Raw genomic sequence first — 17,467 nt, forward strand, 5'->3', positions numbered from 1 at the left:
ATCTTATTTTTCAATTAGAATACGGAGCGCAGTCCAGCCCTCTGAATCGACGATTTTCGACTCTTGTTGGAGTCTCATCGGAGAGAACGTAGGCCTGCTACTCCATACTCCAATTGACCAACACCGAGAGTTTATCCCCCACACCGCAACTGACGTGAATGGACTAGGTGACTAGCGTCATCTGGCAATTGAAAGATGAAGTAGTTTTCAATCCTAATACAGTAGACTCCCGTAAGTTCGGCCTCGGTTAGTTCGGTCTCCGCTTAGTCCGGCCGACTCTCTGAGCATTAATCACACACTTGGCGAGCGCCAGCCAGACGCGAGCTCTGCCCATCAAAGCACTTCTAATGCTTGACAACGCGCCTACTCACCAGGAAGGTCTCGAGCGTCTTCAAAAAGAAATTAAACTGCTGTTCCAGGCACCCAATGTTACCAATCTTCAACAGCCAATGGACCAAGGGGTCATTGAGTGCTTCAAGAGAAAGTATCGCCGAATACTGCTTTCTGAAGTTCTTTCCAAACTGGAGGCTGATGACATCTTAGACCTCTTAAAAGTGCTGAAGTCAGTTAATACGAAGGATGTTGTGGACATGTCGACCAAGGCATTCGACGAAATACCACCGCCGACGTTTGTAAAGTCTTGGAAAAAACTTTGGCCAAATATAGAAGATAAGATTGACCAAGCAAACACATCAGCAGATGAGCCAAACATCATTCTTGTTAACGAACCTGATGGCAATGCAGCTCTATTGCACGACCTTCAGCAACTATCGAACTGTGGTCCCATTGTTGAAGATGTTTTGGAGTGGATCAACAACTTTGAAAGGGAGCTACACAACGAGATTTTGAACGACGATGAAATCGCCGAGTGTTTCATTCGCCAAAAAAATGAGAAGGATAACGACACATATGCTTCTGAGAATGAAGAGGAAGATGAAGAAAATAAAATGGGCCACGCTGAAGGCAAAGTAGCTTTGCAACTGGCAGCTACCTACGTCGAACAGCAAAAAGAAGCAACTGCCATCGATGTAATGATTATTAAAAAGTGGCGTGACTTTGCACATCAAAAATCATTAGAAAAGAAAATTCATTAAAAAATTACACTTTTTTAAGTGTTTAAGAAGCCAAACCACCAATGTACAATAAGTCCGGCCTAGGGTCCGGTCCCGAGGTGGCCGAACTTACGGGAGTCTACTGTAGCAATATTCAACACGTCCATCTCTCGGTGTGGGGGATAAACTGTCGGTGTTGGTCAATTGGAGTATGGAGTAGCAGGCGTACGTTCTCTCCGATGAGACTCCAACAAGAGTCGAAAATCGTCGATTCAGACGGCTGGACTGCGCTCCGTATTCTAATTGAAAAATAAGATTGTTTTGCCTTCGCATTGCAACTGAATAAAAATGGAATTTTTATTTTATTTTTATATTGATCGTTACTTCTTTGAGTAACTAGGTCCATTTTCTGTTGGAATTTACCAGCTGAACAGACGGGGTCGTGAATTGTAAGTTTTTGAATTCCCTCTTGTCTTCTTCGCTTCAGCATCCATCTGGCATGCAAATTTTAGAAGCCATGGAGGTGTTACCAAGAAAATGGACCAATAAGTTTTCAATTTAAAAATCTTTTAGTAATATTTTAATATTTTTAAATATTATTAATATGGCTATAAGGATTGAAAACTACTTCATCTTTTAATTGCCAGATGAGGCTAGTCACCTAGTCCATTCACGTCAGTTGCGGTGTAGGGGATAAACTCTCGGTGTTGGTAAATTGGAGTATGGAGTCCGTCCTCTCCGATGAGACTCCAACAAGAGTCGAAAATCGTCGATTCAGAGGGCTGGACTGCGCTCCGTATTCTAATTAAAAAATAAATTGTTTTGCTTTCGCATTGCAACTGAATAAAAATGGAATTTTTATTTTATTTTTATATTGGTCGGTACTTCTTTGAGTAACTAGGTCCATTTTCTGTTGGTATTTACCAGCTGAACAGACGGTGTCGTGAATTTTAAATTTTTGAATTCTCTCTTGTCTTCTTCGCTTCAGCATCCATCTGGCTTGCAAATTTTAGAAGCCATGGAGGTGTTACCAAGAAAATGGACCAATAAGTTTTCAATTTAAAAATCTTTTAGTAATATTTTTAAATATTATTAATATTGCTATTAGGATTGAAAACTACTTCATCTTTGGAAATCATTATTAGGGATTTACAATGTATATACATTGTAAATTATGATTCGGTAGTGCTCCTAGTAGCATTTAACGTATTTTGGTTTTTTTATTTCTACTACATCTTGATTGTAAATTTAGTATAGATGTGTCAGTTTATTGGTCGAAGCCAACTGTATTCATCGAATAAACTACTCTTTGTTGTTGGTGAAACCGGCCATAGGGAAAACAAATTTAATATTAGCGCAATTTTGTTTCAGTGTGGAAATAAACAGTGCAGCACATCAGTCTATTGCAGAGGATGTTTTAAACACCGAGAAATAATGTGCAAACTATGTAAAATGAAGGGACACCCTGAAAAAGTTTGTCCTGATTTGTGGAGAAGATATTATTTAACAGTAGGTTGATGCTTTATTTATATTATTTACTTAGCCCATGTGTCTACAAGAATTCTTTAACATCTCTCTAAAGAACTTTCTGCAACATTTAATCTTCCTTAATGGTTTTGAACGTTTGACAGTTGATTCAAAACCAAGGTATGGTCAAAGTCAAACAATAAGGCTTGCGCGCAATTTTCCTCTTTCTGCCATATTTTAAATTTGACAAAATATATAGGGGATAATCATGTTTTCTTGACATGCCATTTCTATTACAGCGAGCATTTCATTGGCTAGAAGTAGTGACGAGTGCATATGACATTATTATTAGGTTTGGTGGCCTTGGAAATTCTAACTGACGTCTGTCATAATATTGGAGGTTAAATATAATGTCAAAATATAATCAGTTGTTAATGTGTTTTAGATAATTTTAGTTGCGTATATTTGTAATTTTTTGTACAAGGATTAATTTAACATTTTTACTGGAACAATCGATAATATGCTTCATTTCTGTTGTGTTTTGAAGTGTAGAATGCGAAGTAATCGTGATAAAGTTCAGTTTTATTGGTTACCATCTGTGCTACCTTTTAAGTATAAAACCAACTGAACTAAATAAGTTATGATATGAGAGACAAAAACAATGGTTAAATATAATAATAAAACTATAAAATGTCCTATAAAAATGCTAAATAACTAACTACTGTACCTACATAAGCATAAAACCAATTGAACTAAATAAGTTATGATCTGAGAGTCTAAGAGACAAAAACAATGGTTAAATATATTAATAAAACTATAGAATGTCCTATAAAAATGCTAAATAACTAACTACTGTACCTACTAGCCACATCTGTACCTATTGTCTGAAAACAACTTTCGAAAATATTCACTCATCTTTATTTATTCGCTGCTTAAAATCAAGTAAAGTCGTCCAAGTACTTCTACAACTAAAAACTTCTCAAAATCAACAAGATGTTCGCAAAATACAATTAAAAAACAATGCATTAAAGGGGTAAAAGATTTAAGAAACACAATGTCAAAAAATATATTAATACAAATAAAATATGTTCGTTCGCGGACGCTGTCACGGACTTTTAGGCCCGGCGCAAATTGAACCTAAGCGAGCACAACCGGCACCGGCTAACTGCGTAGACAGTTTTGCGCATCCTACTATCAGTGCATTCGTTCGCAGGTCTCGCTTGGGAACGTTTGTCATCGGCGTACAGTTTTCTTGGGCCGTGGGACGCGTGACTCACCGCCAGATGTTTATTTTTACTTGTTTTTGTTTGCGAGATGGACTTATCTGAAATGAATACGGATGGTACCTAAGTACAATTTATTATGATAAATAAAAATATTAGCATAGTTAACACCCCAAGTGAAAACTGCGTTGTCTTTGTCATTAAATTCTGATAACTTTTGGTAAACTAAATAAGCGGCGATACGAAATTAATAATCAAAGTTATGCCTTTACAAAAACACATTATTAAAAAAATAAGGTGAAAAATTATTCATGTTGCTTAAAACCGTGATCGATAAAAATATCGTATTACCCTCAAATTCAACTTGGCGGCATATTACATTTTTGTTTATTACATATTACATTTTTTATGCTTAAAAATAAAAACGAAATATGCAGATAGTGTTATTTCTTATGACCGATCAGTAGCGGAGGGATTATGAATTATGACCTGCAGTAATTGTAAATGATTGTGATGCGAGCAGTAAATTAAGGAATATGAGTTTGACCGAGCAGTAGGGGAGAGATTATTTTAAATACGTAGGTGTTATGTGCAGAAATAAAATACTCAGTGTAAGATATCTTTTTATGCACCCGCTTATGATCAAATTCCATGTTTTCGAAAGTCATACCGCTACAACTACTAGAGACGTGTAAGATATTTTTAAAACGTTACTAGTTACAAGTACGGAAATACCGATTTTAAGTTGCCTACTCAGTACAAGGATCAGATACATCAGTATATTGTAATCAGTATTTGTACTCAGTACCACTGAGAACCGGTATCAAAAGTAACAGTTACATGTCCGCACTGATTTTGCCCGTCTCTATTCGCCACGTCGATAGCCAACGGTTGGGTTGGGTTGTGTTCAATATGCGGCACGCTAGAAAAATAAATGCACGGGTCACCCGTCCCGCCGGCGGGCGCAGGTTGTGTCTGGTTTAGGTTCAATTTGCACCGGGCCTTAGTCATGGCATGCTCCACTTGTCGTCGACTAGTCCCTGACTGTCTCTGCGAATACACTTATTAATTGCCTCCCGGCGGAGACATAAAGGTCAACGTCTTGAATTGCCCTATTGTTTTAATTCAATTCAATTAAAATATCCAATAATTTTATTCAAAATCAAATCGAGAAACTAAAGTAACAGAGTTTAGTGTGTATACAGTTTCATAGGACAGTTTATATTTTAACCAACTTCACATGTATTGACACATGAAGCCTTCCACAAAGAATGGAGGGGCATCATTAGGGCCAGAGGTGCTAATAACATAAATACTAAAATATTCAATTTATCCTTGAAATTCGTTATTTCATAGATTTGTATTTATGATTTTTGTTGAATAATTTTTATTTTTATTGTTTTGCTTGTTAGTCTTTGATTCTTCATTTTATGGGAATAAACCACTGTTAAATATTCCTAGGTTTCATCCCCTGGCATTTCCAAAAAAAATTAGGAGATATTACTCAAAACTTCTAGTAGGTCTGGATCCCTCGTATGAAAAAAAAGTTGATTAATAGCAAGCTGAAAATTTGTTAATAGCTTAAGGGTGTATAGTCTTATAAACTTTGATATATGGGAGCACTGGAACAGGGGCAGTTTTAATTGTGGAACAGATTAAAAATTTACGGTCAGACCAAGAAAACGGCACATTTATTTTGTCCGACAGAACAGACTTAAACTCTCCGAACAGAGATTAAACTCTCATGCAAAAATCAGACTGCTATTTATCACCTGTTATTTGACATATTCTACATATTCCACTCATTAAAACGCCCATTTGGTGATAAATAGCAGTCTGATTTTTGCATGAGAGTTTAATCTCCGTTCGGAGAGTTTAAGTTTGTTCTGTCGGACAAAATACATGTGCCGTTTTCGTGGTCTGACCGTTCCAAATTTTTAACCTGTTCCACAATTAAAACTTCCCCTGTTCCAGTGTTCCCATATATCAAAGTTTGTCCGACTAGACACCCTTAAGCTATTAACAAATTTTCAGCTTGCTATTAATCAACTTTTTTTTCATATGCGGGATCCAGACCTATAGACTTAATACATTTATGCGATGAGTGTATTTTAAATGTTTAGTAATCTCACCGTGGTAATAATGTGATTGCACATTATAACAATGGTTTTAAAAGAGACATTGATGTCTGTTTATTTTGGATTATTCTTTTCATGACCAAGTGCATTTACTGATATTAAAATTTTTATCTTTTTAGACCAATGAAGTACCCATGGTGATATCACGTCTACCAAGAAGACCCCGAAATGAGCACTGGTGTTCTGGTTGCGCAGGACAAGGTCATTTAGAACACGAATGCAATCAAAATATCAGAAGTTTCCCCACAACTTCACCCTACATAATGAGTTATGAAGACATTTTAGAACACAACAAAAGTATACCACCTGAAGAACGTCATCAAAATATTCCAGCTACATCTTCAGATTCTGGAAATCAATCTACTAATGTCCGCGAGCAATCTACCAGCAATGAGAATATCGAACATTCCAAAATACCTTCGTTATTGAGTTTGCCATTGACGGTACCCAATCAATCAATAATTAATAATTGTACTTCTCCGAATGTTACAATTAGCGTTTCAAATCAACCTTCAAATATTCCTTGTAAAGAAATTATTTTTCAAATGAGACTTAATTTCGAAAATCCGTTTAAATATCCAGATTGTAACAAAACTCTTAATATTAAAACCGTTGAACATTTGATAATGACTAAGCCTCCGCACGTTGTTATCAATTTTCTTCAAGAGGAAATGGATATCTTGAAGAATTGTAATATTGATCCCAAACGGTTAAAAAGAAAAATACCTAAATTAGACAAAGTGTTGGACAGTAAAAAGAAAATAGCTAAGAAAGTATTTCGCGAAACAAATTATTGGTATAAAGTACTGAATATGTTTGTGTTCGGTCTGTATAAACATAAAGATGGTAATCTTCATATAAACTATTTGGAGAAGTTCCTCTCACAGTCCAAAAATATGACGCTGGATCACAATAAGCGTACTAGTTTGTTTAGCTCTTATTCCTACGTCTTTGGATGTAACAGACATGTTAATGTGGATTACCATAAAATAATTAGAGGACTCATTAAAAAACACTACCAATAATATATATAGAATGTTTATAATTAACTATTTTTGACAATAAAGAGTGTTTTGTTTTAGTTTTCCTTTTATTATTAGCTACATCCAATGCAGCTTTTCAATAAATTTTAATAGTCCATTCGCTCACGATAACATATTACAAAACATCCAAATTTTTAAAAACTGCTTGGATTGACTTTCCTACAAGCTAACATATCAAAGAAAAAAGTGATTTTACCGATGTGTGCTTTTGCCTGGGGGTGAGTTTCACCCCTTTTCGTGGCTGAAGTAAATTACGTTAAAAATAATTCCTGATATGTATAACCTGACTAATTGTAAGCCACTTTTGTTCTAAAGAGTTATTTGCGAGTGAATATGTTCATTTTTCCACAAAAAAAATACACGTTTTGGACGGTTTTTGGCAAATAACTCAAAAAGTAGGTAACCTAAGTATTTTGTCAGAAAAACGTTCTTAGGAAAAATACACCGTATATAAAAATGAAAACAATGGTGTATCTATTAGTTCTGTAGAGCCAGTAGAAGCAGAGTTGTAGGTAATGAAAAATAGGTTCTTATTCGTCTAATTCCAAAATAAAATATTTTTTTTATTTATTTATGCCTCAACCTCAAAGGGTCATTGGCGCAATACAGTTAAAAGGTTTACAATTTATTTAGTACATTTATAGTATACAAGTATGATATCAAATTGTTCATATCAGTTCCGTCATTTAATATAAGTCACTTAAGGTGTCTTGTAGTTTATATTGAAGTCTCTTCATGCAATAGAGAGGGCACTCCAGTAAAATGTGGCGAACACTGAGCACAATATCACATACGTAGCACTGTGGTTTTACTTCACTCTCCAGCAGATGTTTATGCGTGATGGCGGTGTGGCCTATTCTCAGACGAGAGAGAATGGTTTGATGTAATCTCTTATTTGGGGTTGATTTCCAAGATAGTATTGAATGTTTTACTTCTCGCAGTTTGGATATTGATTGATTCCACTTCGTCTGCCAAGCATTGATTACCAAGTTCTTGATTACAGGTTTTACATCTAGATGTGGAATGCTTCTGATTTCTACAGCTGCCGTGCTTATTACTGCTACTTTTGCCAATGAATCTACTTCTTCATTACCAGCAATTCCGATATGTGATGGAATCCATACAAAGTTGACATTGATATTTATTATAGTTTGCAATTGGTGTAATGCTGATTTAATAAGTAGTAGACTTGGATGACGAGGATATAGGTCATTTAAGACAGTTACAGAACTTAGGGAATCCGTAATAATGACAGGATTTTTCATGTTATTTTCTACCACAAAATTTATTGCGTTGAGGATAGCGGTTAACTCGGCTGTATAAATGGAAGTTAATTTCGGGAGTTTAATTAATATTTTAGTTTTATTGAACATAAATGCTGCTCCCACTCCCTCCATGGTTTTAGAGGCATCGGTATATATAAGATTATGATTACCGTATGTTTTGGGTTCTTGGAGGGCATATTGATATAATACTTTGGGATGGTTATCTGTTTTTTATGTATGGAGAGTTTGGTATTTATAGTTGGGATAGAAATAGTCCATGGAGGAACAGTGTTGACAGTTGGTAAAAAATACATATCTGGAAATTCGAATTCAAGTTCATTGAGGTATCTATTGACCCTTTCATAAAAGGGAACGTCAAGCCTAGAATGTCTTGTAAAAATATTCCTAAAACGGTCTGAATTTATGTAGTGGTTAACAGGATTCATGGGATTTGCCTGTATTGATGCCGCATATGTTAGGGAACGTTGTTTTCTTCGAAATTCCAGGGGGCTTCTCCAGCTTCACAATGTAAACTTTCAGTTGGGCTAGTATAAAAGGCACCTAGTATGGTTCGCAAAGCACTATTTGTATTCGAAAATCGAATATTTCAAAAAAAAAAGAACCACTTTTCGGGGGAAACTTGTCACAACTTTTTAAAAGTGTTTTAAAGAAGCTTTATTTTTGTTTTTTAGAAAAGTTTTTAACATCAAAAGTAAACAAAGTACACTCAAAATAAAGTTGGTCTTATTTTTTTTCGTAAAAAAATCGTGTTAATCATATTACCCGTATGCACGCCAATGGTGACTATAAAATTCTTAATTATATATGTCAAAAAATGCAAAATAACCACCTCTTAAAACCTACCAAATTTCATTTGCATATCTAAACCGGTTATAGAGCAATAAATAAATTGTCAGTTTGTAAGAAAAAATTAAATATCCCGTATCTCGGAAACGAAGCATTTGCGGACATAAGTTTATAAAGCAAACGGTCCTTATTTTTTCATGCAGAATTACCCCTTAAAGTTTGTCACACTTATTTAGTATTTGGAAACGCCCTGTATTGATGAAGAACATGGCTAGTTGGTAAAGTAGGTACCTACCAAACTTTTTTATTATCCAACATAAGCGAAAGAATAAAAAAACAGAATATTAAGAAAACCTGAGGCTATAGTTGGGTTTTAATTTCAGTATTTTATAAATGCTGAAATTTTCCACAGGGTGTGGTGAGCTTTGAAAAAAAACACAGTTTGATTGGTAATGACAATTTACCTGTCTATCAACAATATGATAGCGATATTGTTAAAGAATAAGGCAATAACATATTAAGGTACTAGTACACTTTAGAAGACCAAAAATAGTCATTTTTTTCTCAGTACCTTTATTAAAAGTGAACATAAAACATTTTACATATTAATATCTAACTCTTAGAGAGTACAAATAAGATATCTTTTGTCATTAAGTCGAGGCCTCGAAAAATGATGGCGGATAGTTAATCTCAGGATTGGGATATCTGAAACAAAAAAATCATACTGCATTTGAAAAAGGAAGGTTTCTAACGTGACAATTTACCACAATTTTACCAAAAAATCAAAAATAAATATGTTTTAACCATGAAAAACTGAAGAAAAATGGGCGTTTTTTTCACAACAATTTTTCAAATTTCCATAAAATCTATTTTTTGCGGAATTTTTCACTAACGGTGGTAAATTGTAAGAAACCTTCCTTTTTCAAATGCCGTACGATTTTTTTTGTTTCAGAGATCCCAATCCTGAGATTAACTGTCCGCCATCGGAACTACTTTCTTTCGAGGTCTTGATTTTGGCGCCCTCTACAATATTAGTGTACGTGCATAAATGAAAAAAGATATGTTTTTTGTATTCTCTAAGAGTTAGATATTAATATGTAAATCGTTTTATGTTCATTTTTAATAAAGGTTCTGAGAAAAAAAATCTTGAAAAAATGCTTATTTTTGGTCTTCTAAAGTGTACTAGTACCTTAAAAAATCACTTAAATGGGACAACAGGTTTTGAAAATTCGAGATATCTAAAATGACCTCTATTTTGCGGGTGGCCCGTAAAGCTGTCCGTGTACGGCCGATCTCAGCGCTCTACACTGTCGATGTCCGCGCAGAAAACCAGGTTTCATAATAATTGTCATATTCTAGATACCCGCAGCTCGGAGTCAGACGCTCGTCCCGAGAATCTGAATACCAGCGTTCATCTTGGACGCATATGTTTTGGGGCCGCTCCCATTTGTTATGTTATTCTGTTTGTTTGCGGATTTCTGTTCAAAAATATCCCTTTGAAAGGTGCTGGCGACGTCATAAACGAAAAAGGCCTCTTTTCATGAAAAAATCTAACAGTTTATCCTTTTCGAAAATTTTTCATTAAGTTATCACGGATGCGTGATAACTTAATGAAAAATTTTGCAACATAACTTTCCACCCGTAAGTGCTTTGAGGTAGATTATACACTGGGGTGCAAAATTAACCGGACACCTTAAGAATGGGTCATTTTTTATGTCTCGAATTTCCTAAACCTGTTGTCCAATTAAGCCGATTTTTTTAATACATTATATAGCCTTATTCCTTAACAATATCGCTGTAATAGTGTAATAGTATTGTTCCTAAACAGTTAAATTTTCATTGTATACCGGGTGTACCAATCAAACTTGTGTTTTTTCTCAAAGTTCGCATCACCCTGTGGAATATTTTCTCAACATTAGTTAGTTAATGAGCGCGCTATCCGGCAAAATAACGCAAAAGATGGAAAACATAACTCATTGTGAAGTGAAAAGAGATGAAGCTGATAGAGGTGGAAATTATCGATATAAACGTATAAATTAACATTACATAGTTTACCACCATTAGACGTCTGTGACAGGAGTATTTTATAAAATGCTGCTGTCACAGTGACAGTTGTCATGCTCCTCCGATACGTCTAAAGCTGGGAAACTATGTAATGTTATGTTAATTTATACGTTTATATCGATAATTTCCACCTCTATTACCTTCATCTCTTTTCACTTCACAATGAGTTATGTTTTCCATCTTTTGCGTTATTTTGCCGGATAGCGCGCTCATTAACTAACTAATGTTGAGAAAATATTCCACAGGGTGATGCGAACTTTGAGAAAAAACACAAGTTTGATTGGTACACCCGGTATACAATGAAAATTTAACTGTTTAGCAACAATACTATTACAATATTAAAGCGATATTGTTAAGGAATAAGGCTATAATGTATTAAAAAAATCGGCTTAATTAAAATGACCCATTCTTAAGGTGTCCGGTTAATTTTGCACCCCAGTGTATAATCTACCTCGAAGCACTTATGGGTGGAAAGTTATGTTGCAAAATTTTTCATCAAGTTATCACGCATCCGTGATAACTTGATGAAAAATTTTCGAAAAGGATAAACTGTTAGATTTTTTCATGAAAAGAGACCTTTTTCGTTTATGACGTCGCCAGCACCCTTCAAAGGGATATTTTTGAACAGGAATCCGCAAACAAACCGAATAACATAACAAATAACAAACGGGAGCGGCCCCAAAACATATGCGTCCAAGATGCACGCTGGTATTCAGATTCTCGGGACGAGCGTCTGACTCCGAGCTGCGGGTATCTAGAATATGACAATTATTATGAAACCTGGTTTTCCGCGCGGACATCGACAGTGTAGAGCGCTGAGATCGGCCGTACAAGGACAGCTTCAAACAGTTGAGATCGCAGCAACTGCGCGGTGAACTATATTCGCTGTTATCTAAATTTCTCGTTTCTACACTGCGCGTCAGAGAAAACGGGCCACCCGCAAAATAGAGGTCATTTTTGATATCTCGAATTTCCAAAACCTGTTGTCCCATTAAAATGATTTTTTAATGTACTAGTACACTTTAGAAGACCAAAAATAAGCATTTTTTCAAGATTTTTTTTCTCAGAACCTTTATTAAAAATGAACATAAAACGATTTACATATTAATATCTAACTCTTAGAGAATACAAAAAATATATCTTTTTTCATTTATGCACGTACACTAATATTGTAGAGGGCGCCAAAGTCAAGACCTCGAAAGAAAGTAGTTCCGATGGCGGACAGTTAATCTCAGGATTGGGATCTCTGAAACAAAAAAAATCGTACGGCATTTGAAAAAGGAAGGTTTCTTACGTGACAATTTACCACCGTTCGTGAAAAATTCCGCAAAAAATAGATTTTACGGAAATTTGAAAAATTTTTGTGAAAAAAAAACCCATTTTTCTTTAGTTTTTCATGGTTAAAACATATTTATTTTTGATTTTTTGGTAAAATTGTGGTAAATTGTCACGTTAGAAACCTTCCTTTTTCAAATGCAGTATGATTTTTTTGTTTCAGATATCCCAATCCTGAGATTAACTATCCGCCATCATTTTTCGAGACCTCGACTTAATGACAAAAGATATCTTATTTGTACTCTCTAAGAGTTAGATATTAATATGTAAAATGTTTTATGTTCACTTTTAATAAAGGTTCTGAGAAGAAAATGATTATTTTTGGTCTTTTAAAGTGTACTAGTACCTTAATATGTTATTGCCTTATTCTTTAACAATCTCGCTCTCATATTGTTGATAGACAGGTAAATTGTCATTACCAATCAAACTGTGTTTTTTTTTAAAGCTCACCACACCCTGTGGTATATTCCAGCATTTATAAAATACTGAAATTAAAACCCAACTATAGCCTCAGGTTTTCTTAATATTCTGTTTTTTGATTCTTTCGCTTATGTTGGATAATAAAAAAGTTTGGTAGGTACCTACTTTACCAACTAGCCATGTTCTTCATCAATACAGGACTTTCCAAATACTAAATAAGTGCGACAAACTTTAAGGGGTAATTCGGCATGAAAAAATAAGGACCGTTTGCTTTATAAACTTATGTCCGCAAATGCTTCGTTTCCGAGATACGGGATATTTAATGTTTTCTTACAAACTGACAATTTATTTATTGCTCTATAACCGGTTTAGATATGCAAATGAAATTTGGTAGGTTTTAAGAGGTGGTTATTTTGCATTTTTTGACATATAATTAAGAATTTTATAGTCACCATTGGCGTGCATACGGGTAATATAAGTTTCCCCCGAAAAGTGGTTCATTTTTTTTTAAATATTCGATTTTCGAATACAAATAGTGCTTTGCGAACCATACTAGGTGCCTTTTATACTAGCCCAACTGAAAGTTTACATTGTGAAGCTGGAGAAGCCCCCTGGAATTTCGAAGAAAACAACTTTCCCTAACATATGCGGCATCAATACAGGCAAATCCCATGAATCCTGTTAACCACTACATAAATTCAGACCGTTTTAGGAATATTTTTACAAGACATTCTAGGCTTGACGTTCCCTTTTATGAAAGGGTTAATAGATACCTCAATGAACTTGAATTCGAATTTCCAGATATGTATTTTTTACCAACTGTCAACACTGTTCCTCCATGGACTATTTCTATCCCAACTATAAATACCAAACTCTCCATACATAAAAAACAGATAACCATCCCAAAGTATTATATCAATATGCCCTCCAAGAACTCAAAACATACGGTAATCATAATCTTATATATACCGATGCCTCTAAAACCATGGAGGGAGTGGGAGCAGCATTTATGTTCAATAAAACTAACATATTAATTAAACTCCCGAAATTAACTTCCATTTATACAGCCGAGTTAACCGCTATCCTCAACGCAATAAATTTTGTGGTAGAAAATAACATGAAAAATCCTTCGTTGGAATATTTTCTCAACATTAGTTAGTTAATGAGCGCGCTATCCGGCAAAATAACGCAAAAGATGGAAAACATAACTCATTGTGAAGTGAAAAGAGATGAAGCTAATAGAGGTGGAAATTATCGATATAAACGTATAAATTAACATTACATAGTTTCCCACCTTTAGACGTCTGTGACAGGTGTATTTTATAAAATGCTGCTGTCACAGTGACAGTTGTCATGCTCCTCCGATACGTCTAAAGCTGGGAAACTATGTAATGTTATGTTAATTTATACATTTATATCGATAATTTCCACCTCTATTAGCTTCATCTCTTTTCACTTCACAATGAATTATGTTTTTCTATCTTTTGCGTTATTTTGCAGGTTATTACAGCGCTCTAGCGCGCTCATCACTGTATGTACATTATAATTGGGGTTCTAGGTTTAACTTTATTTCTGGCCCTGGGCGCTGGAGGTTTAGGGGCCCCCTTTATTGCTATTCGTTGTCAGTTTTTTTAACCAGAAAACACATGCACTAACTATAAAGGTTTATTGTAAAATCCATAAAATAATTTTTTTAAACAAGCAAGAAGAATAGCAAACGTAAAAAATAATCAAAAAAATACATTTAAAACTTGACTTGGCATTCGCAAACTGCCATATAATATTATCACAATTCAGTTTTATTTCTCCAGTTCTTCATTCTCTATATACAATAATGATAATAGACGGAGGAGGCATCGCTGAAAAATATCTTTGAATTTACTAAAGCTAGATTTTTCACAGTTGATTACTGTGATTGTGTAGAGAAACATACTGCGGTCGGTCAAGCGAAACGTAGAACAGGGGTTACTGATAGGGTATCAAAGTTGCTTTCCTACGAAGGTAATTAAATCCTAAAGCTGAACATCAGTACACACATTCTAAATTGAATATAAATAAAAGTTATTATAGTCGGTCAGCTGTATGACGGGACAGAGCCGGTCGGTCGGCCCCAATGAATGTACAGGGTTATTCACTATATTTTGACCCCCTTGTAAACTGCTTTATTTAAAGAATTAGAAAACAAATGTAAAATACAAAAGTTATTCGATTTTTTAATTATGATTTTTTGACATATATATCGTACTAGTGACGTCATCCATCTGGGCGTGATGACGTAATCGACTATTTTTTTAAATGAAAATAGGGGTCGTGTGCTAGCTCATTTGAAAGATTATTCAATTATCGATACAGTACTATAATCATTAAGATCAATATTTATACAGGGTGTCCAAAAAAAATTTTTGAATTATTATTAAACAATTAATTTAATTAAAAAAAATTTTTTGAACACCCTGTATAACTAATCATGTTAATGTTTATATTACTGAATAAGGAATTGAATAACCTTTGAATCGACGATTTTCGACTCTTATTGGAGTTTCATCGGAGAGACGTAGGCCTGCTGCTCCATACTCTAAAGTGACCAACAACGAGAGTTTATCCCCCACACCGCAACTGACGTGAATGGATTAGGTGACTAGCGTCATCTGGCAATTGAAAGGTAAAGTTTTCAATCCTAATAGCGACATTAATAATATTGAAAAATATTAAAAATATTTCTAAAAGATTTTTAAATTGAAAACTTATTGGTCCATTTCCCTGGTGACACCTCCAAGGCTTCTACAATATGCAAGCCAGATGGATGCTGCAGTGAAGACAAAAGGGAAGGAATTCTACACTATGCAATTCACAACCCCCTTCTGCAGCTTGGTAAAGTTCCAACGGAAAATGGACCTAGTTACTCTATATAGGAGTAATACTAATATAAAAATAAAAATGTATACCATTTTTATTCAGTTACAATGCGAAGGCAATACAATCTTATTTTTCACTTAGAATACGGAGCGCAGTCCAGCACTCTGAATCGACGATTTTCGACTCCTATTGGAGTCTCATCGGAGAGACGTAGACCTGCTGCTCCATATACTCTAAGTGACCAACAACGAGAGTTTATCCCCCACACCGCAACTGACGTGAATGGATTAGGTGACTAGCGTCATCTGGCAATTGAAAGGTAAAGTTTTCAATCCTAATAGCGACATTAATCATATTGAAAAATATTAAAAATATTACTAGAAGATTTTTAAATTGAAAACTTATTGGTCCATTTCCCTGGTGACACCTCCAAGGCTTCTACAATATGCTTGCTTCTTAGGACCTTTACCCAATAGTCAACTTCGCGTTCCACTTGCTCTTTCAAGCCAGCGTCTATAACTCCAATTAATGATGATCTTGTTATTAATGTAACCATGTTCAGATGAAATTTACTTTCTTCGTAAAGACCGCGTCCCACCATCAAATAATTTGATCAAACTGGTTTGAGCAAACTGAAAGTGACAGTTAGTGACGTCACATCCTGAGTGTTCATTGTGGATAATAATGAAAAATTTTAATTTTAAATAAAGTACAAACAAGTTAGACAACTCAATACAAAAAATTTGATCAAACTAGACTGATAGTGAGAGCACAGATTTTTAGAATTTCAAAAAAAATTGCAATTGTGACGTCACTTTGACGTACTTCCTCAAGTACGTCAAGTTTGCTCAAACTGTTTGATCAAATTATTTGATGGTGAGACGCGGCCTTAAGATTTGAGCAAACTATTCAAATGTTTCCAGCCTCGGTACATCCAAAATCAGTTAAAATATTTTTTTCAATTGAAAATAATTTGCATGGGTAACAATAAACAGCTTTAACACTTGCGTCGTATAGATTAGCCAATCTCTCTTTTCTTTGTCTCCATTGGGTTTAACTCTATAAAAGTTGCTTTCATTTTATCTTCTATAATAAGTTTTGTCTCCATAAATTTTCTAAGGAATCACTCTTTGGTTTAAAAGTTATCACAGTTCTTAATGCAGTGTATTGGCGTATCTGCGTATGAAATTATTTTCGGAAAATATGTAGATTATTTAGCGACTTTATTTTTTTTATAATTAAAAGGAACGGGCCCGGGCCCCTGGGCGCCCGCCCCAAGCGCCCAGTAGTGGATAAACCGGCATTATTATAATTCGAATTGTTAATTATAACAGAAAAAATTATACAAAAATATTTTTCATCTAGAAAAACCAAATTATGTGTTTTCATGGGTAACCACATACTAGTCCTGTCGCCAGGGGGGTAACAACGGCCTTCTTAATTCAGATGGACTTACCCAAGTTTTTTTTATGTGTTTTGGCCCGTAGAACACGAATTTTTTGGGTAACAGTTGATTCGGATGTCGATAAGATTGTTATAAACAAAGAAGTTGAGGAATTACATAACAGCGATTTCTCGCAAAACAAAACATTTTTTTGTATTTTTTGGCTCATTCTAACCAAAAAATGTTACTACAAGTTTTTTCGTAGGATGCATAGTTTTCGAGATAAACGCGGTTGAACTTTCAAAAAATCGAAAAATTGCAATTTTTGAACCCGAATAACCTTTGAATAAAAAATAAAATAGCAATTCTGCTTACCGCCTTTAAAAGTTTGAGTCAAATTATATCTGTTTCGA

At 34.7% G+C, this 17,467-nt stretch overlaps 1 protein-coding gene across 1 annotated transcript in view; it reads left to right on the forward strand.

The window, feature by feature from the left end:
- Positions 1-6,961, forward strand: part of LOC126890006 (uncharacterized) — an 89,919-nt gene extending 82,958 nt beyond the window's left edge. Inside the window, exons 5-6 of the mRNA XM_050658807.1 lie at positions 2,424-2,561; positions 6,000-6,961. Coding sequence (XP_050514764.1) covers positions 2,424-2,561; positions 6,000-6,905 — 1,044 coding nt within the window. The 3' untranslated portion in view covers positions 6,906-6,961. The remainder of the gene's footprint in view (positions 1-2,423; positions 2,562-5,999) is intronic.
- Positions 6,962-17,467: the final 10,506 nt, after the last annotated feature.

The sequence above is a fragment of the Diabrotica virgifera genome, chromosome 8, assembly GCF_917563875.1.
Source record: "Diabrotica virgifera virgifera chromosome 8, PGI_DIABVI_V3a".
Classification (NCBI taxonomy): Eukaryota; Metazoa; Arthropoda; class Insecta; order Coleoptera; family Chrysomelidae; genus Diabrotica; species Diabrotica virgifera.